We start from the raw sequence: 26,864 nt of genomic DNA on the forward strand, positions 1-26,864 counted from the left end.
TTTATTATTCAAGTCCCATATCAACTATCCCACTATTTTGCTCAGGATCAATCTAGGGCTGACAGGCTTATAGTTACTTGAGGCTATGGTTTGGTGTTATGTTTGTACTGGGAGAAATGCCTTTCTTCCATCAGAGATAAGGTAGTGTACAGGTGTTCAAGGGGTTTTTCATGGAAGAAAGCAGTTTATCCACAAAACAATGGTAACACTTCCAGCCAGGAAGTTCTCTCTCCCAGGAAGCTTTTGTGTGCCAGCTTGAATGGCTGTATGTTTCTCTCAGGGTCACCCAGCATCCCCCAGTCTTTTGTTCTTCCTCCCTCCAAGGGGGAGGAAGAGAGGAAGAGCACTGGCTCTGATAGTCTGTCCAGTAGCAAGCTGTCAGGAAGCCTTGGAGGTATACTGCTCCAGCCTGCATATGCTGTTTAAGTGGTGGCAGCAATTTCTTGTGCCACTGCTCTGTGCTACACCTGTGCCACTGCTTCCTACTCCCTGCATAGATGGAATGACCCCAATCTATGCAAGGGGCAGAGGACAGAGGTAGTGTTTGCCTTATTGTTGGGTGTTCCAGGGAGGGTCCACTGGTGAGGATATCCTCCAGCCCTGCTGATTAAGTGACAGTAGGCCAGAAGCTGCTGGCTGCTTAGTTGGGTTGTGTGAAAATTTCAGCAGCTGTTTTGTTTCAGAAATGTTTTGGGCCATTTTAGTACCTGAAACACCAAATCCAAATTGAAATGGAAGGCTCCAGGACAGCTCCAAAATGAATCAGAAGGCTGCAAAACATTTTGGAAATGTTTTGGAGAACTTCAGAGTTTTGGAGCTGGGCTTGCAGGGAAACAAAAACTAAGAGGGAATGGAAATAGGGTGGGGGGGAAGGACTGCTCTGGTATTGATGTCTAATTCCCAGTTTGATTCCCCAGCTCTCAGATAGCTTCCCCGGCTCTCTGATCATTTCCCCAGCTCTTTCCAGCGGGTGCAGGCCCCTGACCTGCACGTGGGGTTTCAGCAGGCTGTCACTGCAGGCTGGGGCCAGTGGCAGCCGCTCAGCACAGCCTGCCAAAACCCAGCGCACAGATCCGGGGGCCCGCAGTCTCCAGGAAGAGTTGGGACAATGATCAGAGTGCTGGGGGAAGCAATCAGGAGGCTGGGGAATCGAGCTGCGGGACGGAGGAAGGTTCCAGTCCCTGAACATTCCCCCAGTTTCCAATTTGATTACCAAGCTCCTCGATCTTTCCCCCAGCTCTCTGATCACTGCCCTCAGCTCTTCCCATGGGACGTGGGCCCCCAGATGATGCAGGATGATGGCGGCTTGGGCCATCTCCCCAGCCGGCAGCAGCAGCAGCAGCCCACTGAAACTCTGCACATAGATCAGGGGGCTGCACCCCTCAGGAAGAGCTGGGGAAATGATTAGAGAGCTGGGGAATTGAACTGGGAGCTCTAGCTGACAGGTGGATCAGCTCCAACTCCCGGACAGTGCACAGCATCCTGCTGAGCTGTGCTGCACCCACACCATGGGACAGGTGCTGCATGGATGCCAGGTGGGGGGGGAGCCATCCTCGCTGTCCAGGGGGGGCTCTGCCATGAGTGCCCAGAGATCCCAATTGCTGCTGCCAGAGCCGATGAGTGTTTTTTTGTTTTTAAAGCTCTGCACTCACCGGCTACGGAGCATGCGGATAACAGCATGCTGCTGCTGCTGGCTGGGGCCAGGGCCAGCACCCACAACCGCGTCTGCTCAGCACACTCCATGCCAAGTGCAGGGAAGAACGCAGTGCTGGTGCTGGCCCCAGCTGGCAGCGGCAGCCTGCTGTCACCCTACATGCAGACGTGGGAGCCTGCGCGCCCTGGGAGGGCTGCAGGGCTGTGCCAGACTCCTTCTGGGGGGCACAGGCCCCTGGATCTGCATGAGGAATGACAGCATGCTCCCGCTGCTGGCAAATAATGTGCGATTTGCTTTGAACCGTTTGAGGTGCAGTTTCACAAAATCCTCTGCAACTATCTCCTTGAAACTTGGCAGGCTTCCTGCCCTCAGAAGGGGCTACCATTCCTGCAATTCCTGTCATCTGAATCAGGCAAGGAATGGTAACGTTATAGGCATTTTAGTGATTTCCCATTATAGCCTATGGCTGAAACACTGAAACACCGCTGAAACTCTGAAACAGATTGGGCCAAATCAAAACAGGACAGTTATCTGAAACACCAAAACAAATGACTGTCCCTCTGAAATGCCAAATGCAAAAACGCAATGAAACAGTCATTTCACAGAGCCCTAAATGGCACCTGAACTCTTTTGGAAATCTAACACAGCCCTATCTTAACATCAGCATTTTACGTGCCGGAGGTAGTCACTATGCTTTTATAGATAGTTTTCTCCACACATACTTCTCTACTATCAGGAAAACAGTATCTCAAGTTTTTAAACAAGGAAAAAGCAAACCTGATCTTCTTGTGCAGTTCTTTTTTTCTTCTTCTTCTTTTTTCCCCAGCAGCTTGGTTCTGCATCTTTACTTGGTGATTCTTTCCCTAGCAAGTCATCCAGTTCATTAATACCCAGTAGGCGTGCCTGAGGTACCTCCAATTCTAGACGATAGGACAGGTTTCTCAGTGTGCACACACAGTTCTCCACTGTCTAGAACCCAAAGTGTGAAGATAACCTGTAATTAACACTTTCACATAAAATGCATCAAGCTTTCAGACCACAGAATCTTGGACCAGGAACCCCAAATTCTAAATTTGAGCCTAACCACTCTCTCCTTGTCCTTGGACAAATTATAATCTTGTAAACTTCCTTCCCAAAAATGTGATAACAGTCACCCACTTTACAGTGATAAATTCAGGATTTTTTAAAAGGATTTTGAAGGTGAAAGGCATGCTAAGCACTGAATATTATTACTATTTACCAAAGAGGGAGTACTTCAACATTGTCAAATCAAACACACAGAATAAGTGTGTTCCACAGTTGGATTTGATTGTGCATAAATAAATGTAGCTGGAAAAGAAAAGGTCAGCAAAAGTAAGTACACCACAAGTGGTTCAATTCTACTGTACAAAGCAGAACAGAATCACATCAGACAACTGGTTTGGTACCAAAGAATTATTTAGTTAAAATGTGGCCACACCTTGCTGTCATAGTCTGATGTGTTCACACATGTGTGAATCACATACAGCAATGAATCAACCAGTCCTTCACAAGACCTCATCTGTTTCCGTGCTTCTTCTCCTGCAGAGCTTAGGTTCCTGAAGTGTTAAAATATAGCAAGAATGTAAATCAAGACTGTACAGTATTCAAAGGCATACATATATCAACACAGTGTTTTAATTAATCAAATAATTTGCAAAAGGAAGGGCTTTTTTAGAGTTGGCTGATAATTTACGTTGGGAAATTACAAATATGCCACTTAGCTCAATATAGTGCACTGCAAACAAATAGACTATACGTAGTTCATAAAAATCTGCAAGTTGGGGGGGGGGGAAGCACTTTTGGCAGGAATAGTCTAGCAATGTTCCAGGGTATGGGATGACCAGCCATCACCAAGTGCAAAGAAATCCCTCAGTTTCACTCTGATGACTGTAGAGCTCTGTATCACAACACTGTAGTTTAAAGAAACAGTCAGTGTGAAATCACTTAAAAAAAGGAAAAAGACACAAGTGGATTCACTACTTCGGGCCCTTGAGTTCTCTTGTAATTGATTTTTTTGGTTATTTTTAATTTCTCTATTTTACAAGTGTTCTTCTATCTTGGTGATGTGTGAAACACCCACGTAACGGAAGAAGTGAAATTGGCTATACAAAAAGTACTGCTGTGAAGTGCAAAGGAAAGTAGATAAAGACCCCCAGAAAATAAGTGCTTCGCCTTATCTTTCATTTATAGTAATCTTAGCTCTTACCTGTAGCAATAATACATTATAAGAATCATTTAGAAATGCAATTTTAACTTGCCATTAACTAAATTTCATGCACTGCTTATTGTTAACTACATTTAAACATTCACAGTCACTAAGCTTTCTTATATTTCTCATAAAAAGTATATATGCCTCTTATTATTTGTATTCGTTTCTAAGATTTAAATGGCTTTTGCAGAAAAATTAAAATCTTTTTTATATGTTATATAACCTTACCAGTGATGTAATAATATCACATTACTTTTGTAGAGGAGACTTCATTCAAATTGTTTCAAATGCTTATGGAAAATTCTTTTAGTATTATGACTTTGGTTATATTAGTTACTGTTAATAAGGAAAAGGTCACTGTATGATTTGAGAACAAAAACAACAGAAATGCAACGCTCAGGAAAAGAGCTGAAACAGCATTTTCTAACTGGTCTCTCCTAAGGTCTAAGTTTGTATTTATGCTGTTTTCTGAACAAGGATGAGTAAGAAGCAGTGCTGGCCTGAATGACAGAACTAAGCAGACTACAAAGAATATAATAACTACATGGTTTAAGAAATTGCATTTTAAAAAGAATCTGGATTCACTGTTGTACAGTTTGGCTATTATGTTAGTATGGATCTTGTAGTATGCAGTGATTTACCTCAGGCATCCCGTGGTATTGCGTAGAACTAGAGAAGTCTGGAATTTAATTTTATGATCATCATCAAAGGCAGAATTATTCCATCCAGAATGTGGAACTATCACAGTGTTTGTTAGCGTAGACAGAGCATCTCTAATGATTGTCATTTTTACTGCATCACATGAGGACAAGTTCCAAAGAACTCCTAAAAAGAAAATCCCATTGCAGTATTTAATGTTGAAAGATCACAAGAGACTTGGCAGCATTTAATACCAAATATAAAATAGCATTCACTGTTAAACAGGTGGATAAAAATCAACAGTTAAAAAAAATTGGATTTTAAAATTTAAATTGGATTTTTATTTAAATTAGATTTTTAGAATGTAATCACATTTTTTGATTTTTTTCTTAAGATGCTTTAAAAACAAAAACCTATATAAAGATAGTTTTAATTTAAGATATGTTAGAGCTCAAAGATATCATTGTGGAATAGGGATTATAACTTGAGACAATATATTTATGTAAACTTTTTTAGAAACGTTTTTATAAATAGGTCACAAGCCATAGACTGTTAGGGGCCCAATCTTATGGGGTTCCCAGAGGTTCCTCTATAGATTAGTAAAGATTAAAAAAAACCCAAACTCTCTACCCAGTGGGACTCAGTACTCAGTCTAGAAGTTCCCATTAAGCATCTCTGTGATGCTTAGTTTCAGTTCTCAAACTGTGGATTTGTGTCTCCAGAGATAACATCTTTGTTAACAGCAGTATATGGAAATGAAAGAGAATAGACCTGATAACCGACCCACCAGCCCTATTGTGTCTCTGCAAGTTTGTGTACACAGAGTCAAGCACTTGCCGCTCTCTACAAGTGCAAAGTTTCAAGTTAAATGAATAGAAGATTGTTGGGGTCATGAATGTTGCATGCTCCCAGAGGCTGGGGGGCACGGCGAGCTCTTGCAGGCGGTGGCAAGCAGTGAGCTCCCGCAGGTGGCCACAGCACTGTCGGGGGGGCGGGGGGTGGCGTGCACTGACCAGTGGTTGGTGACCACCCGGAGACACTGCCAGCAGTTATCGAGGGCTGCTGGCGGATGTCGCGGGTGGTGCCGGTGGTGAGGGGGCAGGTGGGGTGGCAAGCGGCAACCACTCGCAGGGACCACTGGCAGTGTCAATGGCGCTTTTTGCAGGGGGTGCACTGCCAAGCTCAGTGGGTACATGTGCACCCTGCATGTGCCCACTACATGTCGCCAATGGTTGGGGTGAAATAGATCAGGGCAAGGAAGAAGAGTCTGGAGATCAATGCAAGAAGGGAGGGGCAGTAGAAACGGAAGAGAAAAATTTTGAGTAGAATGTTTTAGAAGTCTTAAGGAATACATTTCAGAGTATCGAGACTGTAAAAGAGACTCAGTTTGGGAAAATTTTTATTAAGGTTGTATCAAACAACAAGAATACACTTTTTGAAGAAAACAATGATAAATAAAGGCTTCCTGACCAGTAACTTAAATTGTGATTTAAATCAATTTGATTTAAATCAAATCTACCTTTGGCTAAAGATCCAACATGTAAAGCATGGGAAAAATAATTTACCTATACACAAGCAAAGGCAATATGGTGCATCATCCTACCTTTACACTCCAAAGTGGGTATGATCAACAGGTCATCTGAAAAGTTGCCCTTGAAAACTTTTATTTTACAGACTGTGTAAACAAAATGGCTTTCATATTGTGGGGTATATGGTCCTTGACATTCCCCAGCCTGGCTGATCAATCAGAGCAGAAGCATCAGCAGCCTACCACTCAACTGTCTGACAAAACAAAGCATGAAATGATAAAAAGAACACACCTAATCTTAGGTGAGATGCAGGGAACGCATGTACCTCAGTTACTGCAATACACGTCTCATTTCCCCAACAGAAGAAAAAAGCTTTGGAGAAATTTTCTTTAGTGATCTAGTAGGGTGCAAAAGACCCATCTCTCACAGAGAACATAACTCCATTATGACATTTCAGAAGACAGGAGGAAGATCCACATCTGATTTCCTAGGGACAAGTACCCAGAGTCTCAATGCAGTTGACAAAACACATCTTCCTGGAGGTATGCGTCTTGGACTGGATTCTTGTGTCCCTAAAGGCTTAATTAGGGTTGTCAAACATACAGCCAATGGGCCGGAACTGACATATGGTACTACAGAATTCAGCCTGTGGGTCTTGCCAGCCCCAGCCCTGCATGGCAGATGACAGAACAAGGAATAACAGTCTCAAGGTGAAGCAAGAGAAGTTTAGGTTAGATACTAGAAAAAACTTTCTCACTAGGAGGGCAGTAAAACACTGGACCAGGTCACCTATGGAGGTGGTGGACTCTCCACCCTCAGAGGTTTCCAAGACCCAGCTAGACAAAGCTTTGGCTGGGGTGATCTAGTTAGGGATGGTCCTACTTTGGGCAGGGGGTTCCACTAGATGACCTCCTGAGGTCCCTTCCAACCCTAATTTTCTATGATTGTATGTCACATCCTGCTGGACAGCTGTGTGTGCTAGCTCTGGAGCCAATCCAGTGGGGTACCACATGCATAGAATGCCCTGTGCCAGCCACTTGTGCCTCATGCAGCATGTGTGGCCTGTCCAGCCCCCCCTGTGCTGCATACAGCATTTGCTGGCCACTGGACTTGATATGCAGGCAGCCTGTGGGCTTGACCTGGCACTGCACATAGCACAGGGGGGCTGACTGCATGCAGTGCCCACAATGCCAGAGCTAGCAAGCATGCTTAGCACAGAAGGACTGTCTGGGAAGGAGGCTACATGCAACACCCTGACAAATTGGCCCTGTGCACTGGCACTGTGAGCGGGATGAATTTGACATCCCTGGGCTACCCTATTTTCTACATATCCAAGAACCAATACCCTAAACAAACCCCTCGTCTCAGTAGAAAAGATTTTTCCAACACTGCACTCAACATGGCAAACACCAAACCATAGTTCTCTGAGAAGAAAAAAAGCAGAAGAAACTTTGTGCTGGCCAACTGGGTAGATAACTATGTATTAGGGTTCTGAGTGAGCAGCTTACTCCGCGAGTAAGGTAGGGACAGAAATTACACATAAACCAGTATAAGTGATCAGAAACTGCTTCAAATCTGTTACACAACAAAAGTTCAGTGCACATAAACCACTTTCAAAATAGCTGAAGCCAGTTTAGGAGAAACCTGGAAGTTATATCATTTGCCTGAACTTTGGTTCCAGATCCCCTCCAGATTCAAGTTAACTCACAGTCCCCCAGCATCCCGGATGCTCTGCACCTCCCCCACAAATGCCCCTTGCAGGGTGGGTGGGCTAACCTGAGCCCAAGCTATCTGCTTCAGCCAAGCAGGGAGGTGTGCTTTAGCATCCCCTGGCTTCTGGCCTGGGCCACTACAGGCATGTGGCTGCATTTCCAGAACCAAAAGTGAATGTCTGTTTACTTCCTTATTGGTTCAGTCTACGCAGCTTAAACTAACCTGCAAAGACTGAATTGATTTGGCTTCTGGCTTTCTGACTATCTGTATGACTAGCCCCATGTCATCTATGGTCCAGAACCTTGAGCTTTCTTTCCTCAACCCATTAGGGCTGAAAAAAATTATTCAAAAATATGAACTAAGTAGAATCGATGTAGCATTATCTACCTTACGTACAATGTCAAAATAGTTCTGTGAGGTGTAAACTGTCCCCCACTTTCCCCTAAAAAGTTAAGAAGATGTTAACTTAGCAACTCAGTGATAGGAACTTAAATGTAAGCACTGATAATTTCACTGTTGATCAAAAAACATAAGGAAGAAAATAGATGATCATATTCTGAAGATCTGCAGACTCTGTTAGAATGAATCTTTCTGGATCATGAACAGATACTGCTTAGAATACTAACAGCCAAGCATCAACACTAAACGCATATGGAGAAGTCAGGATCACTCATGAGGCCCCACAAAGCATATATGATGACCTTTTAATTCATCTCTACAATCTACTGTGTGTAATGTCACTCTGGTGTCTCAAATAGGTGGAGTATGGAACACACAACTCCTTTTCCCCCCACCATTCTATGTGACTGCTAACTAACACTTATCTTTTGCTTGTCTTTGAAAACATGGGCAAAAATGTATGGAAGTTAGGTGCTCCTCTGCTTTTAGTTATATGCCAGTACAGCCTTCAACAGTACAAAAGCCATCACTGCTCTTTGGCATAAATTTAAATACCCCTAAATACTTTCCTTCTCATCAACTTTAATTTAATAGATTTCATAGACATTAGGGACTGGAAGGGACCTTGTGAGATCATTGAGTCCAGCCCCCCACCATAGGTAAGAAGTCTGTTTGGGATAAATGATCCCAGCAAGATAAGCATCCGAATGCTTTTTGAATGAGTCCAGAGTAGGTGCTTGCACAATTTAAATAATAATTTACAATTAATCAGTTAAAAACAGTTTTAAATATGCAATCTGTGGAGAAAGAAAGGCTACCAAAATTTGGGGTGTTTTCCTCAACACACCTCAGCCTGGCTGACTGATTTTTAATTAAGTTTAAAAGTGTACCAAACTGACCTCTATTAAGATTCAAATCATACACATATTTGTTTTAGAAAAGAACTCAAGATCTTTCTAAAATGTAATGATTTTGTCATCTTCACATAATCTGAGATAACTTAGTGAATGAAGAAGGTGCCTTCTGTTGCTTCAGTATTTGCTACCTAATAGAAAATTTCAGCATAAACTGGAACAAATTAAAAGGGTTTTTTTTTAGTTAGACTATGTACATAAGGTCAGTAGGAAGAGCTCATTATCGTTAGGAAGAGTGCTCCAAAAGCTGCCCACATTTCATCAAGAAATTGAAGAATCAAAGCATGCTGGATACAATTTACAATACAATAGAAAACAACTTTTCTTGCATCAAGACAACTACGAAAGGAACAAGTGATTTGCTCCATTTTCTCCATATGAAAATTATATGCAGCTGAAATGATATTTTACTGAATGAAGCAATTTGTTGGTATGATTAACAGCAGCATTGTACTCATACTATATGAAAAAAATCATGCATAAAAAAATAAGGAAGAGGCTGGCCAATTCTGTTTATCCACTTCCAGTGAGAAACTTCTAGGACCAGCTAATGAAATTAGTATCTGCTCCCTCTCCATGTCACTAAACAATAAATAAACCAAAACTTTTGCACCTTTACTTAAAGGGCAATTAATACTTGATGGATCATGAAAAATGCTGTTAAGGAAGCAGTGAACAGGAGAGACATGCACCCTGAGCAAGACTAAGAGAACACAAAGGGTTTTAACTTTCCATAACAGCAGCATTACAGATGAGATTAAGTGAATGTTTTAATTTCTTACAGGGCACAGACACACTTACCACCCCCAGAAATAACTTCAGATTGCTTACGTTTTCACAACAGAAAGACCAGAAATAAGGCCTGCATGTGTTGCCATACTATTGAGCGCTTTTGTAATTACTTTCCTTGTGAAGATTATAATAACTCTGATACTGACTTTACAGGCATGTCCACATGACCACACACGTGCCTCTTGCCACCCCTCAAACCCTTTGAGGAACGGCAACAGGCACGTGAGGGAACAAAAAAAATGTTCCCCGTGCTGTAAACTTGCAATGTGGGGAGAAAATTTGACCCCTGGATATCCAAGGGTCTAAAAAAAGCTAAGTATAAAAAAGTGGGTCAGGGCACGGTCACTGTGCCCTGAGGCAACCAGAGGTTGGGTCCTCCATAGAGGTGCTCTGGCTGCCAGAGCGTATCTATGGTTGGCCTCAGCCCTGGTGCTGAAACATGTGGTGGGCCAGGCTGTGTGTTTTGGCACCAGGGCTCCAGTGATGCTGAGTAAGGGATTGGGGGGGCTGGAGGAGGGGGGAAGGGACTGTGGGGAGCAGGGACCTTTGCCGGCCCTGTCTAATCCCCCAGCCCCCCCGGCCAAGCCAGCCCCCCCGAGGCCGGCCACTCCCCCCAGCCCCCCCTCTCTCCCCAACAGCCCCCCCAACCCCTGCCAGGGCCGGCCCCTCCCCCTGCCAACCCCCCCAATGCCCCTGACCCCTGCCCTGTCTGGCCCCATCCCTGAACCCCCACCCCATACTTTAAAAAAACAACTACCCCCCTGGCACTTACAGCTGCCCTATGTCTGACTGGGGCCCCGCCTGCATAGTGCAGGGCAGGGTGACAGCCCCAGCTTAGGCCCTCCTGTCCCTCTGCTGTCCTGTGCTGCCCAAGGGCTCTGCCTGGAGGCCCTGGAGCCCACTCCACCCCTGCTTCTAAGGTAAGCAGAGGCTTTTTTCCCCCCATTTGTTTTCTGTTCTTTTTCTGGGTTTTTTTTTTTAAAGTGATGGTACCTGGGGTTCTGGGGGTAGCCTTGGGAGCCTGGGGTGCAAGTTGGGGGGTGGGGCAGCCATCGGGGGGGCTGCAGCAGCTGGTGGGGATGGGGCCAGGTGGGGAAGCAATCGGGTGGCTGGGGTGGGGCATGTGGGCCTTGCAGGTGGGATGGTAGCTCCTGCGGGGGCCATTTGGCGTGGTGGAATCCCTTGTGTGGGGGCCATCACCCTGTGGGAGGGCAGCAAAATATGTATTCATGAATTCATGAAACATGTATTTAGAGTTCACTTTATTATTAAGATAGAAGACTTGCTTTAACACTGTAGATACATCAACAAAACATTGGCCAGCTGATCGCTGTCTCTGTCTCACTCTTTCTCTCTCTCATTATAGTGGTCTTTTGTTTTACTTGTGAAGGAACATGGATTTGGGGGTATTTTACAATGTGACTTCGGGATTTTTTTTTTTAATCAGATTTTTCAGTTTTCCAATAGGGAACACCAGAATTCCTACTAGGGAGGCCAATGGTATGACTCTGCTTGCTCAGAGCTGGTACCTTGGACCCATCTGGCTGTGGCTGACCTCCTGGCCAAATGGGGCCAGAAGGACATGCTTTGACAGTTCAAAGCAGGCCACCACACCCAGAATATCTTCTGGGTGATAGCTGCCCAGGTGGTCGGGCAGGGGGCACAAATGGCAGTAGTTCCGCACAATGGCCAACCCTGCAACCGCAGTCCACTGGCAGCTGGTCCAGAGGGACAGATGCCTCTACTGGCTCTGCAGTCCCCATCCAAGACTGGCAGGTGCACAGCAGGTTACACCAGGCAGCAGCCCCCACTGCCAGAGTGCTGCAGTGGGTACAGGGTGCAGGGAACTCTCAGGGCTGCTTCGGCAGTCCAGCTGGCACGAGGGGTAGTGTACCAATTGGCTGGGCCCCACAAGCTCCTGAGAGCTAGTAGCCCTGAGCTACTTGCCACTGTGGCTTTTTATATTGCTGGGGCAAGGACAGGACAGCTTTTTATACCGCTGGGGACAGCACAGGTGCTGGCCCCAGACTCTAGCTCCCTCTGGCTGAAGATCCAGGAAAAGCCAGGCAGGGTTATTTTGTCCCAAGTGGCAAATTTGCTCCGCAACAAAGTGCATGTCCGAGCATGTGCACCGAGGAAAAAAGCCCGACTCAAATTTGCACCACTTTTGTTTGAGCTGCTGCAAGCGCATGTGCTTGCATGTGTGGACATGCCCTATGAGGATAAGGAATAAGGTGGTGAAGAAGTAGCAGAGAGACTATGATTAACGTTTTCAAAAGTGAGGTCTGATTCTGGGTGAGAAGTTGGTCACTCTTAAGACCACCAAAATATTAAACTTCTCAATTAAATGCCTTGCCCAAGCCTGCAGGGAAACTGAGACTAGAAATCAGCTCATATCCCTATATTTAAAAGACTGGAATATAGCATTCTCAGGGTATAGCAGGGAACCCTGGCAAACTACCTAAGAAAACCAAGATGGGTATATAAGCATGTATTTGAGATTAGTTTTACAAATGATAAGTTTTGCAAATTATTTAAGCTATATTCAGTTCACTGTATTTCTTACTATATGTCATCTTTCTTTTCACCATGAAAAACAGCTCAACGCTCATTTAAAATCTCAGCTAATATTCATCTTTTGCTACTTGCAATTTTTTCTTTCTATATTTTATTTTACTAATTATATTGCAGAATAGCACTGAATATTCAGTGAAAATGTTAAATAACATTTCCTCAACAGCCCACTAAAACTTCCATTATAAACCACATTATTAATTTTGCAATTTGACCAGACCCTTAAACACTGTCAATTCTTCCTTCATTAAATAGATTCTAGTAGTTTTCAAATGCATCAAAACAGCAAGAGTTTCTAATGTGTAAAATACTGGACACAGAGAAATGAGACAGACGTAAACCTTTTTGTCAGGCTGCAAACTCCTTTTTCGCTGTTGGGGCGGTAGGGATAAAGTTGACATATTTATGGCCATCCTCTGCTCGTATTTTACTTATCATTTATGAGCCAGCCTACCGGTTACACCTCTATACTGGGTTCTACAGAATGCTGAGTAAAGTTCTAGGTCTGGGCCTTATCTTCAAGGTCTCTTATGTCTTAGCCTACAGTATCTAAAAGGTTGCTTAAAGTGATGGAATGAAGAGTATATTTATGATCTTTATGCCTGTGACACAATGGACTTTTCTACTATAAGGAAAAGGCTCATCTCTGCAGGATACCAACTTTTCATCTCATCCAGCCCAAGACTGGAACAAACTCCCTTCCATAAGGTATTAAGGCTGTGTACATACTTTCAAATGACCTGGGAGAATTTTCCTGGTAGAAGAACTAACCTTGAGATGTCTGAACAGGCATTCAAATACAGAGCCACTGAAGAGCAGAGAGCTTGCAGTGTTCACACTACCCAGCTAGGAGGCCACTCTGCACAGATCTCAGCTGCTCTGCATGTTCCCTTAGTTTGCCTGGGGACAGATGGCAGGAGTGCACAGGGGAGGTCTGACTACTTGACCCAAACTACTCAGGGTTAACCTGTGTCTTTTTGCAGTACAATGTGGGATTCTGAAGAGGGAATGTTATGCTCCCTGTTTGACTGGAGTAGTAGAGTCCAGCCTGAGCAACAGTGTCTGGGGGAGGAAAGGGGCCAAGAACAAAGCACCCTGGGATGGTGGATGATTGTGCTGTTGCTTCTCTCATAAGGGTAAATTGTACAGATGGTCACTCTCTCTGTAGAACGACTGATTGAACCCTCATTGTTCCCAGGTTATTTTCCTGGCCATTTTTGCTCTGGGAGAAACTGAATGTCTGTATGTGGCCAAAGACCATCCCAGACCTAATTAACTCCCATGACAAGTGCAAGATACATTTTTTCGACTTTATTTTCCCTAACACTTAAGGCATAATTAATCAGTTAATCATGCCTTAAGTGGCCACCTGTTCACATGTTCAATTAACAGCATGATAAAAAGAGGAATAAGCTACAAAGCCATTCCACAAAACATGTGTAATAACTTGTACCTGCTTCTTATGATGCCATTAATTGAATGTGTGGTCAGGGGCCCCTGTGGTTGGGAGTCCGGTCAGCTGACCAGAGGTCGCAGCTTAGGGGGCAGGCATATACATCCTTGGAGCTCTCACCTGCACGGAGCCCCATGCATCCCTGCAGTTGGGAGACCATAGCAGCTGCAGTCTCCTATGTGTGGCATGTCAGGAGGCATGACTGTAGGAATTGCTCATTAAATTCCACTGCGCCTGTACCTGCACGTATAGAGGGGGCCTTAGTGCACAGAATAGACTGAATTCACTTAATGTTTTGCTTTCTCCTCCTTGTTCAATGTGCAGCCTCATAGCTCATTTATTTTGTTATGCACACCCTTCTCTGAAGGCAGAAATAATTTCCATGTGAGTTTTTCTGTGATGCTTAGCACAATAATATTTGAGTGATTTGCAAACATTAATGATTTTTCTAAACACCCCTGAGAAATTAAGAACTATATTTATTCCTATTTAAACAATAGGGAAGTGAGGTACAAACAAAATCTAATGCATTTGCTAATTTTGGGTGCCCAATCTGAATTGCCAAAGACATTTTTTTCAGAATAAACAGTGTTATATAGCACTTGATGCATTCAAAGCACAGCTCCCATTTACTTCAGCTTCAGCTATGAGAACATAGAATTTTAACAAAGTAGACTGTGAAGACCGCATCAGCACCTAGAAAATGAGAAACAGCCACTCTCCCTAAAAGAATCTCACAGAGTTCCCTAATGTGCAGCACTCATGTCAGGCAGCTAAACTCCAAGAGGGAGAGTTGCGACACACCTCTGGGCCTTTGTATTGGCCACTGTAGGTGCCTCCAGTCTCAGCATCCATACAACCTGATTACCTTTGGGAGGCACCTCAGTTTCCCATTCATTATGGAGGAGGGTCTAGACAGCAGAAGCAGCTTGTTCTTGGGGCACCCCAGCTGGTGCTGAAGAGTGAGGTGGGTGAATTGGAGCCCCCTACCTTGGGAGGGCGAAGGCTCCAATACCCCCAACCCCACCCTCAAGGGGGAGGCTGAAAAAACCCCAGACTGAACTCCCTCTGCTCCCTTTCCCCCCCTTCCCATTCTAAAAACAGTGACAGGCTGGGAGCTCTGCAGACACAAGTTATAAAAGATGCTACATTTTGAAATGTCCTTATATGATACCTCATGCAATGAGGGGTCAGATTTTCACCTGATCAGCCATTTTTGAAGCTGTCTGCAGCTGTGCTCTTGTGTTTGGTCAAAGCTATAAACTGCTTTCTGTGGCCAGATTGGGCAAAAATTGTCACTTCTGTCCGCATCCCACATTTTGATTGGGCAGGTTTTGATTCAACCTGGAAGTAGCTCAACTAAAACCTCTCCTTTTCTAAAACACTTCTGTGTCTGCATCAGTAATGCAAATTATGCTGAGAGAAATACATTTCATTATATTCTTATACTCTTATTCTATTTATATATTAAGCTATCCACAGTTACATACACTAAGGGCCCTCCTACCTATTCAAACTAAAGCTGGATAGAAACCAGCTATAGAGCTGTTACACATTTTCAGGCACTAACTTTATAGCTGACTGTATTTTTGTAGCTTGATCGTCACTTCTATGGTATGATAATTACTTCGCATGTGTAGTTGGTTTAATTTTTTTGCACAATTAACCAGTTAAACGGCGTGATTACTTTGTACATGTGACTGGTCTAAATTTATTGTGCTATTAAACAGTTAATTGAGTACTATATGTTAACATGTAGTAGGAGCCGGAGGAAAAAGGTCTACTTGGTTTTCTCTGGCCTATAATCCACATTTGGGAAATATAACTTGTACTGACCCATGGGACAAATGTCTCAGTATTGTCTTATTGGACCATTAACCATTCCACATGGGACAGTCTTTTGAAAGCTGTAAGACTAAATTATAGCTTGTAAGTTAACTGGAGCAGCTGGTTAGCATCTGTAAAACCTAATCAACAGAAAAAGAAGGCATCATGTATCCAAGAATCCTGGAAGCAGAAGTACACACCATACTTGTAAATAAAATTTGTGGCACCCAGTACTCGTATACATGGCTGCTTCCTAGCTTTCTGAAGGGACAGACTGCAGCTACTAGCAGCACTGCCTTCTTCACAGGTGTACTGATGGGAAGAAATACTTAGAGGAAGGAGCTCCCTGAATTTCATGTCCTCCTCCATTATTGAGCAAGACAAAGTGTGCCAATAAATTTAGCTGCTGAAGTATAGCAGAATCAAGTAATATCAATGATTCCAGAGAATAGTATGGGAATGACAGTTAAATGACAGTCAGTGGAGTTGTTTGGAGTAAGAATGCAAAAAATTACTTATTGAGGGGAAATAGCATAGGAATGAAAGGAGAAAAGGTACTTCTAATAAAGGTCCCAGTGCCTGTTTTATGTGATTACAACATAATTTAATGGTTTAGTAAGAGAGAGGACATTTTCTGCTTGTAAAGATGATCTAGAAAACAGGAATCATTTAAGTGTTGCAGTAATGTGCATCTGAGTCTAAAGACAACTTGAAACAGGACGTACATGAGGTGTAAAAGACATTGTAAAGTTCCATGGGTTATTAACTGTAACAGAGCTGACAACTAACAGCCTGCACACTGCATGCTTCTTAACCCCCTGTGGGGGGACAGCAGGGGCTTGGGGACACTTGGCTGGGCTGGCAATGGCCAGCAGGCTGGGAGATGGCCCTGCGCCTATTGGCCTGGGTCAGTGCATGCCTCTCCCTGCCTTTACCAATTGAAAACTGAGTGTCAGTTCAGTTAGTTATTGGTTCAACCTACACAGCTTAGAGGAAGCTGCCTAGATTTAATTGATTCAGCCTCAGGCTTTTTGACCGTCTGTACTTAGCCCTGGAGTCTCTGGATTTCCATGGCTTCCTCTGGCTGCCATTTCCTGCTTCTACCCAAGGGCAGTGTGCTGACCAGTGAGAGGAGTGGAGGATGAAACCAAGCTGCATACAGGAGATGGTGGGGGGCAGAGGAGGCACAGGGGGACAGGAATATGCATAGGGGATCATGCCCATGTGGTGCAATGATGGGATGAAGTGACTGTGACAGTGTGTGTTGCAGTTGGAGAGGATTGTATTTGTGCTCTCACATATTGCAGCAGGGGCAGGGGGAAGAGAATTGCACTCATGCATCTGTACAGTGTAATGGGGGTGAGTGGGGCCTTGGTGAAGGGGTCAGTGCCCATGAGGGTGCATGGTACAGTAGGGGGTTGAGGGGAAGTGACTGGGTGGCTCAACTGCTGTGGCCCCCAGGGCATGTAGACCCTGCTGGTGTGTCCCCCTAAGGACTTAGACCCTGCTGGTGTGTCCCCTTTAGGACTATAGTTGGGCATCCCTGAACTATAAGATCTACTGCTCTGGAGGTCCTCCCAACACCACTGTAGCAAAGAACGCTGTGTGTATCAAGAAGTGAGGAGTGTAGAGGTTCAATTAATTTACCCACAGAGTCAGATAAGCTATCCATCATTCCTGGAGCTGGAACAGGGGAAGAAAAGGAAGTTTAAAATGGCACAGAAAATAGCTACTGGGTAAGTATCTTTGGGCTTTGGCAAAAGGTTACCTGCATAACATCAGAAATCTGTTGACACACTTGCCACTAGAGGGCTGGCAAGTAATGGAGTGGATGGGAGTCAGGACTCTGTCTGTGCCCGCCCCCACCCTGGCTACATGCCACCTTCCTGCTCCTCTCCCACCACAGGGAAGGAATAGAGAAACCAGCATAGGATGTCTTCCCTGCCTCTACATCCAGCTGGAGTTAGAGTGGAGGGTGGGCTGGGAATAAAGAGAAAGAAGTATAAATGAGATTTTAAATAAATTAAAGGACTAAAATTTTGTAGGTGTCTCAGGGAATTGGGATTTGGTCAGAGGGAGGAGTGGGGTTAGGGGCAGCAGGGGTCATGCCAGCTGGGAGTGGGTAGCTGTCCTGGCTTGGGTGGCAAGACCCTGGGCCTGGGAAAGGATGCTTTTCCTCAGCTCCAGGATCCTGCAGCTGTTAAGCTGCTCTCTGAACAGCTGTGATAGCTTCAGCCTGAGCAAAGAGCCTCAGGGAGCCTGCTTCTCTGGGGCTCTGTGCCGGGGCTGAAAATGATGAGGCCTTTCCATGCTTATAGCACAGGGGCAGGGGCTCAGCCAGACAGGCAGGGGCTCAGCTGGGAAGTAGCTTCCTCAGGGCTCTGTGATCAGGCTGAAATTGAGGCAGCAGTTCCCCACTTAGAACAGAACATCTGGGGCTAGGCCAGAGTACACAGCACCAGAGAAGTCTTCCCAGGTCTTCCTGCTTGGGCTGAAATAGAGCTTCCTGCAGCCAGGCCACATTGCTGGAGGAAGCAGGCTTCCCTGGCTCCATGGGCTCTCTGTGATTAAGCTCAGAGCACTTGGTCTCTCAGTAGGAGGTGGGAAGGAACAACTAGAGTTTTGGAGGGTGGGAAGGGGTCCAGCAGTTGGGAGCTATGCATCCTGAGATGCTGGAGGAATGAAAGTAAAGCATTTTACCTCCAATGACCAATCAAACAATCCTGGGATTGGTATAGGTAAAACACTTTCAAGATAAACTGCCTTTTGAGTGGCTTATCTTTAAAATGTTTAGAGAGCACTTATGGAGGTTTAACACCCCTTAACTAATGCCTGCTCTCATTTTAAATGCCTTCATGATGTTTTTAAGGTAACTTATGCCAAGGTCCTAAGCCTATTTTACAGAAGGCTTTTTCAAACTCTGGATAGTTTAATTCTACTTAGAGCAGTGTGATAAAGGCTAGGTATAGACAGTCAAAAACTCTGAGACTGAATCGATTCAGTCTTTGCAGGTAAGTTTAAGCTGCACAGATTAAATTGAAACCGAAGTGAACAGACATTTACTTTCAATACAGGAAATGCAGCCACAGGCCTGCAGTGGCTCAGGACAGAAGGAGCCGGAGGTGTGCTAGAGCACGGCTCTCTGCTGTCTGTTCATTTCCTGTTCCTGTGGCCCTGAGGTCTCTGGGATTTGCAGTCCAGAATTACAGCAACACAACTCCGCAGGGTTGCTCATCATTTCCTCTTCCCACTTCCAGGTGCCTCTGGGATTTGTAGTCCACAGTTGCAGCCAGTAGTAAGTTTGAGCAGGGGAAAGGGTGTTTATCCGCCCCCCCCCCGGGCCCCAGACTCCAACTGGGGGTAGCCTCAGGCACAGAGGGGAGGGGAGGGGAGGGCTGCATCTCCAGCCGGGCTTGCCCCTCCACCTCCTTGTTAGCCAACCCTCCACCTAGGGAGCAGATGGGTGGGGCCAGCTCTGATCTCTGGAGCAGACAGCCCAGCCCAGGGCTGGAAAGCATGCTGGGGGACTCTGATTTAACTTGAAGCAGGAAGGGGTCTAGGACAGAAATTTCATAAACCAGTTTGACCCAGATCAGTTAAGTCTGATACTACATTCAACTAGGTTTATCTTAAACCAGTTTAAGCCATTTTGAAACTAGTTTATGTGCACTGAGCTTCTGTAACAGTTTAAACCAGTTTCTGATCACTTAAACTGGATTATGTGTAACTTGTGTCCCTAGCCAAACAATAGAAAAAAGCCATGAGCCGTGTTTACACTAAAATTTCCACTGTTACTACTATTACAAAAACCACAATGGAAGTAACAGCAGTCGGACAAATTTGCCATAATATCTTTTCCTGATTACAGGCTCAGAGGGCATGTTATTAACTCTTGCACCCTAAGGTATGTACAGACATTTGGGGAGGTCAGGGGAAAGTTCAGTTGATTTAAAAATGGTCACCAGTGGTCAATGATCTAAGGTAAGTCAGGATGGGGGAGTTAGCTGGGCAAGTGGGGTCTGCAGGAGTGGGAAGTGGAAATGGGGGTGGGAGGGCAAGCTGGGTATGGGAGAGGATCAGGGGGACTAGCAGCATCTTCAGGGGGAGTTGGGGGAATTGGGGAGCTAGCAGAGCCTGCTGGAAGGGAGGTTGGTAGGAAGCAGAAGGGTATGGTATACCGAAGGGGGTAAGTTGGGCCCACAGGGGGCTTGGAAGGATTGGGCAGGGGCCTGTCAGGGTCCATGGGTGGTTGGTGGGGTCTGGAAGGGTTTGGCGGGATCAGGGGGGCTATCAGGGTCTGCGAGGGGGTTTGGGGTGTGGTTTTCCCTAGAACTAGGGGCTATTCTTAGCCCCCCTCCCCCACGGCAAACTTACCCCCCAATCCCACCCACCCCTCCCCCCATCCTGACATACTTCCATCAGCTCCTGGCACTGGGAATGCAGGATAGGGGGTTTGATAGGCCTGGGGTTGCTGACTGGTCTGTGGTGGGACATTGGCTGTCTGGGGGAGGGGCCAGGGGGCTAAAAATAGCCTGGTGCCAGAGGGGTAGGTAGGAAAAGCACAGCCCTGGGGCTGGGGACAGCAGCTGGGTTTTCCTAGCCCTGGGGCTACACTGGGAACTGTACAGAAGTTCAATTTGATCAGTCTCACCGGACCTCATCCAAGACACCATCAGAAGTACAGTTAACTTAGACTGAGTTGGCCATTTTTAGACCAATCTAAACTTCCTGAACTTCTACACAGTTCGCTCCTAGATTTCTAGTTAGATCAATCTAAATGCAAGGCCTGTACCTTGGATGCAAGTGTCCTTGGACCCAGGTATTGTGGTGGACGTAGTCTTTCTGGACTTTAGGAAGGCCTTCGACACTGTCTCTCACGCCATTCTCATTAAAAAATTAGGTGACTGTGGTGTTGATGCCTACACACTCAGATGGGTCGCAAATTGGCTGGAGGGTCACACCCAGAGAGTGGTGGTGGATGGGCCATTTTTGACCTGGAGGGATGTGGGCAGTGGGGTTCGCCAGGGCTTGGTGCTCAGGCCTGCACTGTTCAACATCTTCATTAGCGACTTGGATGAGGGGGTGAAAAGTACTTTGTTTAAATTTGCAGATGACACTAAGATGTGGCGAGAAGTGGGCATGCTAGAGGACAGGAACAGACTACAACTAGATCTGGACAGGTTACAGGGGTGGGCAGATGAGAACAGGATGGATTTCAGCACTGACAAAAGGTACTGCACCTGGGGAGGAAGAACCAGCAGCATACCTACAGGCTGGGGAACTCCCTTCTAGTCAGCACAGAGGCAGAAAAGGATCTTGGAGTCATTACTGTGTCCAGATGAACATGGGCCATCTATGTGATCACGTGGTCAGGAAGGCCAACCGTACCTTCTTGTACATCCACAGATGCATCATAAGCAGGTCCAAGGAGGTGATCCTCCCCCTCTATGCGACACTGGTTAGGCTGCAGTTGGAGTTCTGTGTCCAGTTCTGGGTGCTGCACTTCAGGGGGCATGTGGCCAGCATCGAGAGGGTCCAGAGGAGGGCCACTCGCAGGATCAAGAGGCAGCAACGAAGGCCCTACAAGTGGAGGCTACGGGACCTGAACCTGTTCAGCCTCCACAAGAGAAGGCTGAGAGGGGATCTGGTGGCCATCTACAAACTGGCCAAGGGGGACCAGCAGGCTATGGGGGAGTCCCTGTTCCCCCAAGCACTACCAGGAGTAATGAAGAATAACGGCCATAAGTCGACCGAGTGTAGATTCAGGCTAGATATCAGGAGGCGCTACTTCACAGTCAGGGCGGCTAGGATCTGTAACCAACTTCCAAGGGAAGTGGTGCTCATTCCTACCCTAGGGGTCTTCAAAAGGAGTCTAGATAATCACCTAGATGGGGTCTTTTGACTCCAGCATTCTTTCCTGCCCCTGGCAGTGGGTTGGACTTGATGATCTGCTCGGGTCCCTCCTGACCCTACCAACTATGGAACTATGAAACTACCTGGGCAAATTAAGTTAGATCAGTGGCCACTCTTAATGTGATCTGACCTCCCTGAATGTCTGTACCTAGCTTAATTGAGGAAGAGAAGACAAATCATCTAACGAATGCAAGATTTTCTTTTTCCAAAACTGTAGTTATTGAAGCTGATTAGATATTAAAAAGAATAAAGTCCTAAAGAATCTGCCTTTTCCAATCAAATGATTAGCTTTCCATTTCATAAGTCTAGGGCTTTTTTTCCGCTGACCTCTGGCCCAGAGCGTGGAAGAATGATCATCTGGGTTTATTTGCAAGACCCAGGATTTAAATAAGAATGATTAACGATAAAGGAGAAAATGAACTGGTTTATATCTATACACCATACCCATCTGTTCTCTGGTATGAATTTCAGATAATTATAGACTCAATGTCTGTGAAACTTTGTAACTTATTAATTTCTAGTTCAATTAAATCATATATGCGTTTTGCATAAAACAATTAACAGAGCTCTGTGAATATATGTTAAGCATTACAACATAAATGCTAAAGTATAGCTGGAGTTCATAATAACCAAAAAAGAACATCTGGGATTTTCACATTAAATAATCTTCTTCAGTATTCCTTGTGCAACTTCTATCCAAGGAGTAATATTTCTAACAAAGACCGTCTAAAATCACTATGCTTTCTAAAAAGTTTGATGTTTTCTCATTTACAGCTACAAATCCTAGAATAAAAGGTTACTCAATTGCCTGGTACAAAGTCATTAAACTTTTTAAGGTTCAATCTCTTTCTGCTTTTCATCAATGAACATTAAGCACCTCAGACATGCATTTTACAATGCTACTAGGACTTTAGACATCAACTAAAAATGAAATTGAAAACTAGAAGTACACGGAGTTTAAAAAATATTACCTTAACAATCCACATTTATCAACTGTTAACAGGAAAAATCATTATACTTCACAGACTTCTATCTAGTCTTAACTTTTCAAGTATAAGAAAAAACCCCTCAAAATCATCTTAAATATTTAAAAGCCATTCTGATTAATAATTGATAGTTCTTAGACAACTTTTGGAAATGCAATCAAGTGCAGTTTCTTTCAAAGGCAAAATAAATGCAAGAATTTAACTGAATCATCATAAATGTAATGGAAGAAAACTGGAAGTGTACCCTTGAATATCACTTATCTACTTACAGATTATTAAATACAGTCAGAGTTAGCTCCTCTATTACAAGATGAAGCAATACCTTAATGTATTTATATTGGGGGGAGGGGGAGTTTAACCAGTGGGTGAAATAAAAAGAATATCTGAAAACTACTTGACAACTAGTAAGAAATCACATTAGATAATTTTTTTTAAAAAGCTCAGTGATCCACAGTATAGTGAAACTATTGTATGTGCATTTTCATCTCATACTTTGTTTATTCAATCAGGCATAAGAATTAACAAAATAATGCTACTGCAGTCTACATTATATTGATATTTCTTGTATTAATATAAAATAAATAGTTTTTACTTACTACTTAGAACTGCTGCAATATTGTTGTGCCATGGAACTTGAAATATCTTTGCTGTTAATTTTATTGTAATGGCACTCAAAAACGCCAAACAGGATGAAGATCTTATTTTGAGGACACTGACCAAGAAACTTAACAAATAAAACAACTTTAAAACTATGAAACTGTAGTTATAATCTTTTAAAACCTTGCTTCTTCCACTTACTTCTTGAAATATATGAACATTTCTTTCTGTGGTTGTTTCTGACTTGACTGGATTCAGTCAGTATTGGGAGATGGGAGAAATTGTGTTTCTAAAGGAAACATTCACACTTTGGAGAATTTTGTTGACTGAGAATACTGAGGTTTTAGGAGAGCATTAATTTATGAGATAAGGGTGGACTTCATCACAGTGTGTAAAATGTAAGGGGGAACATACTGGATCTTTTGACAGTCAAAACTGCTATTTCCTCCCTCTGGAGGATGAGGTGCCATTTTTCAAATGAGTAACTGACAGTCCTTTCCTTTTAAAGATCTCTCTTGATACTGGAAATCTTTCTGATATTGCCTTGTTTCTAATCATCCTTTTTTAGGCCAAGAATACTAAGAAAGTATTGAAATGGCAAACTGGCATTTTAATTATATTCTATTCCATTTTTTCTAGATTTAACCACAGTTGTTATTTTAGGTGACTAACTCCTCCTGGTAACTGGTGATAATTAGGTGTTAATTACAATTATTTAAAATCTTTCAATTTTTATTGTTAACTGTGAGTTTTGGTCTGTTTGTTTTCAATTTGATTATGAGTCAAGACAAAAGGTATTAATGATACAGTTTTGTTCGCTTTTCTCAGAGGTTTTCTCTTGTGAGGGGGTTCTGTAAAAATTCGTTTTTGACACCTATTTGATTCCAAGTATATGTGAAACGTCTGTGGTAAGGAGAAAGTGAGATGATGAGGAGTCTGGGGCCATCAAATGCAACATGCCTCATCAGGCCCACATAAGGTCTTAGTTTTTGTTTTTCTCTACCTTTTTATGCTTAAACACAGATAAAAGAGATGGTTGAAGTTCACTTCAGGGAGCAGAAATGTTTCTTCAGGTTTGCTAATCCTTTGCCCAAGATTTATTTGAAAGAATTTTCCAATTCCAACTATTTATAACAACTTTTGGGTACCTTTGGCAAAGATCATCCTTTCTCATTTGTACATTTTTTTTTGGTTGCAGACTTTGTCACTATAATCCAGATTTACAAGGCACTATTGGGCATGTCATGAGATATTTACTGCGGAGCTGATGAATTGGCTCTGTTTACGCGTATGACCTTATTACGTCACAGTAGGCTAATAAACACCACTGCGGGGTAGTTGACCCCAGCAAACTTCCAACCCATGGCAGGGGCACTGGACTTGATCTTGCAAGGTCCCTTCCAGCCCCTAATGTCTATGAAATGTATGCTGTGGAGGGGCTGGCTAAGGCATGTGGGTGCTTCAGCATGGGGCTAGCTGGCATGCAACCCCCATGCTGAAGCACTCTCGTGCCCCAGTCAGCCACTCCGCAGCATATGAAGCCCTGTTGGAGCAGCCAGCTGAGGGTCCCCTATAGGCCTGGGCTGATCTGACTGTGCACAAATGCTGTGTACAAATAATCTCCGGCGCAATATGCTCCAAAAGTTTATTCGTGAGCATTAACTGCATGTGTAGACACGCCCACTGATAAGCACTCTACTGGGGTATGGATACACATTGTCTAGGAGCTACAACTGGTACAGAACAGGTAGCCAACTAGTTATCACATTTAACAGCATCTTTTAGCTAGCTATACTACTTTCAAATTCCCTTCTGGCAATGTATAGAGCCATCTCCCAATGCTTGTTCCATTCTACCTCTCCCCAGAACGTAGATCTAAGTGCAGCTGAAGCAGCTTACCATTTTATATTTCTGTTTGTAATCTAATGGCACTTCCAAGGTAAATATGAGTCAAAAGAGCTTATAATGATGTATATATTGATAGAAACTGGAACCTCCATAAAATATAGCTTATCTGGAACCCTAGTGCATCTTCTGTATAGATTAGCAAGAAATGGGACAGAACTGGAATAGTAACCATAGCAGGGGTGGGCAAAACGAATGCCGCCCATGAGGCCATTCTATCTGGCCTGCGGGACCCCTAAAAATTTAGCAAATTAATATTTATCTGCCCCTGGCTGCCTGTCATGCGGTCCTCAATGGCTTGCCAAAACTCAGTAAACGGCCCTTCAACTGAACCGTAGTGAAAGACGGAGCATAGGCCTGACTGAAGGGACCTCAGAACTGTAACTTTTGTTACTTGTTATCATGGGTATCTGCGCATCATATGGTTCCTTTACAAAACTGATCAAGATTCATCTTAAAAGGAGTTAGGTATTTTTATCCCCTACTACTCTAACTGGCTGTTCCAGAATATCATTGCTGTGATGGTTAGAAACTATCTTCTAATTTTTAGCCTACATTTCCTTGTGGACAGTTTACACTCATTCATTTTTCTGCCAACATCTTCCTTTAATACTAAATAATTATTTTTCCTGTCTAGTATTTACTAGGTAGATATGTAAAAAAAAAAAAAGAAAAAAGAAGTTACATTTGTGCCAGGGAAAATGACTTTCTTCCAGGCCAAAGAGCATACACTGCTCAAGGGTTTTTTTGAGGAAGAGAACCAGCTCTTCTGTGAGAAAATAAGAGCACTTCTCCCATGCCAGCTTGAATGACCATATGTCTCTCCCACCCATCCCACAGACCAGGGTGACCCCAGTCTGTGGAAGAGGGAGTGGGCATTTTATTTCCCCATGACTTGACTCCTAGGATTGACAAGATTCAAGCTGAGGCTGCCCCCTGCATCTTCCACAGACTTGGGTGACCCTAGTCTGTGGAAGGGATGGATGGCATATCTCTATTATTGCTTGAATCCTTTCAGGACCAAGAGGAGTTAAGCTGCTGCCTAACCTCAATGTCTTTCACAGACTTGGGTCACCCTGGTTTGTGGAAGCCATGTAGGGGGGGCACTTCCCCATGGTGGTCAGGGACGCAGGGCAGCAGCTGGGGCTATGGACTCAGCTCTGATTTGCCGGCAGGAGTGAGGGGCAGCTGCAGGCCACAATGTCTGCACGCTTCTCTAGCATCACAATTCCCATTGATATAAATTTCTGGGAACTGAACATATGTGCATATCCAGAGACAGCAATCACTTTCTTCTTTACTAGGTTATGCAAACCAAGTTTTTAGTCTCCTTTCTTTAAACAGGTATTTCAATTTCATTAACATTTAATTTCATTAAACAGTCTCCTGATTATCCTGGGTATCTTTCTCTGCAGTTGCTCCATTTTGAATTCATTTTTCTAGAACGTGAATAACTAGAATTTTCACAGTGCTCCAGATGAACTCTCATCAGTAACTTGTAGTATTACTACCCTGTATCTCCAGGAAATACCTCTTCTGACCCATACAAAGACAGTATTTCTCTTTTTCACAATCAAAACCATCCTGAGATTGACAAATACATGCAGGCCTGTCATCTTCTCTGTCATTTTTAACTGATTCAATGTAGTTTAGAACCATTTTTTTTGTTTTTAGGTCCAAAGTACGTGGTCTTGAATTCCGTGCTACTGAATTTCAACTGACTACTATTACACCAGTCC

The 26,864-nt window shown here is 44.1% G+C and overlaps 1 protein-coding gene across 9 annotated transcripts in view; it reads right to left on the minus strand.

The window, feature by feature from the left end:
* PKP4 (plakophilin 4) overlaps nt 1-26,864 on the minus strand; it is a 275,173-nt gene that overhangs the window by 28,042 nt on the left and 220,267 nt on the right. For all 9 annotated transcript variants that reach the window (XM_090045672.1, XM_090045670.1, XM_090045673.1 and 6 more), the window contains 3 exons: nt 4,526-4,709; nt 3,114-3,231; nt 2,432-2,623 (listed from right to left, as the gene is read on the minus strand). In XM_090045672.1, the coding sequence (XP_089901798.1) occupies nt 2,432-2,623; nt 3,114-3,231; nt 4,526-4,709 (494 nt within the window). The remainder of the gene's footprint in view (nt 1-2,431; nt 2,624-3,113; nt 3,232-4,525; nt 4,710-26,864) is intronic.

The sequence above is a fragment of the Crocodylus siamensis genome, chromosome 4 (genome assembly GCF_052110815.1).
Source record: "Crocodylus siamensis isolate JL-2025a chromosome 4, ASM5211081v1, whole genome shotgun sequence".
Taxonomy (NCBI): domain Eukaryota; kingdom Metazoa; phylum Chordata; order Crocodylia; family Crocodylidae; genus Crocodylus; species Crocodylus siamensis.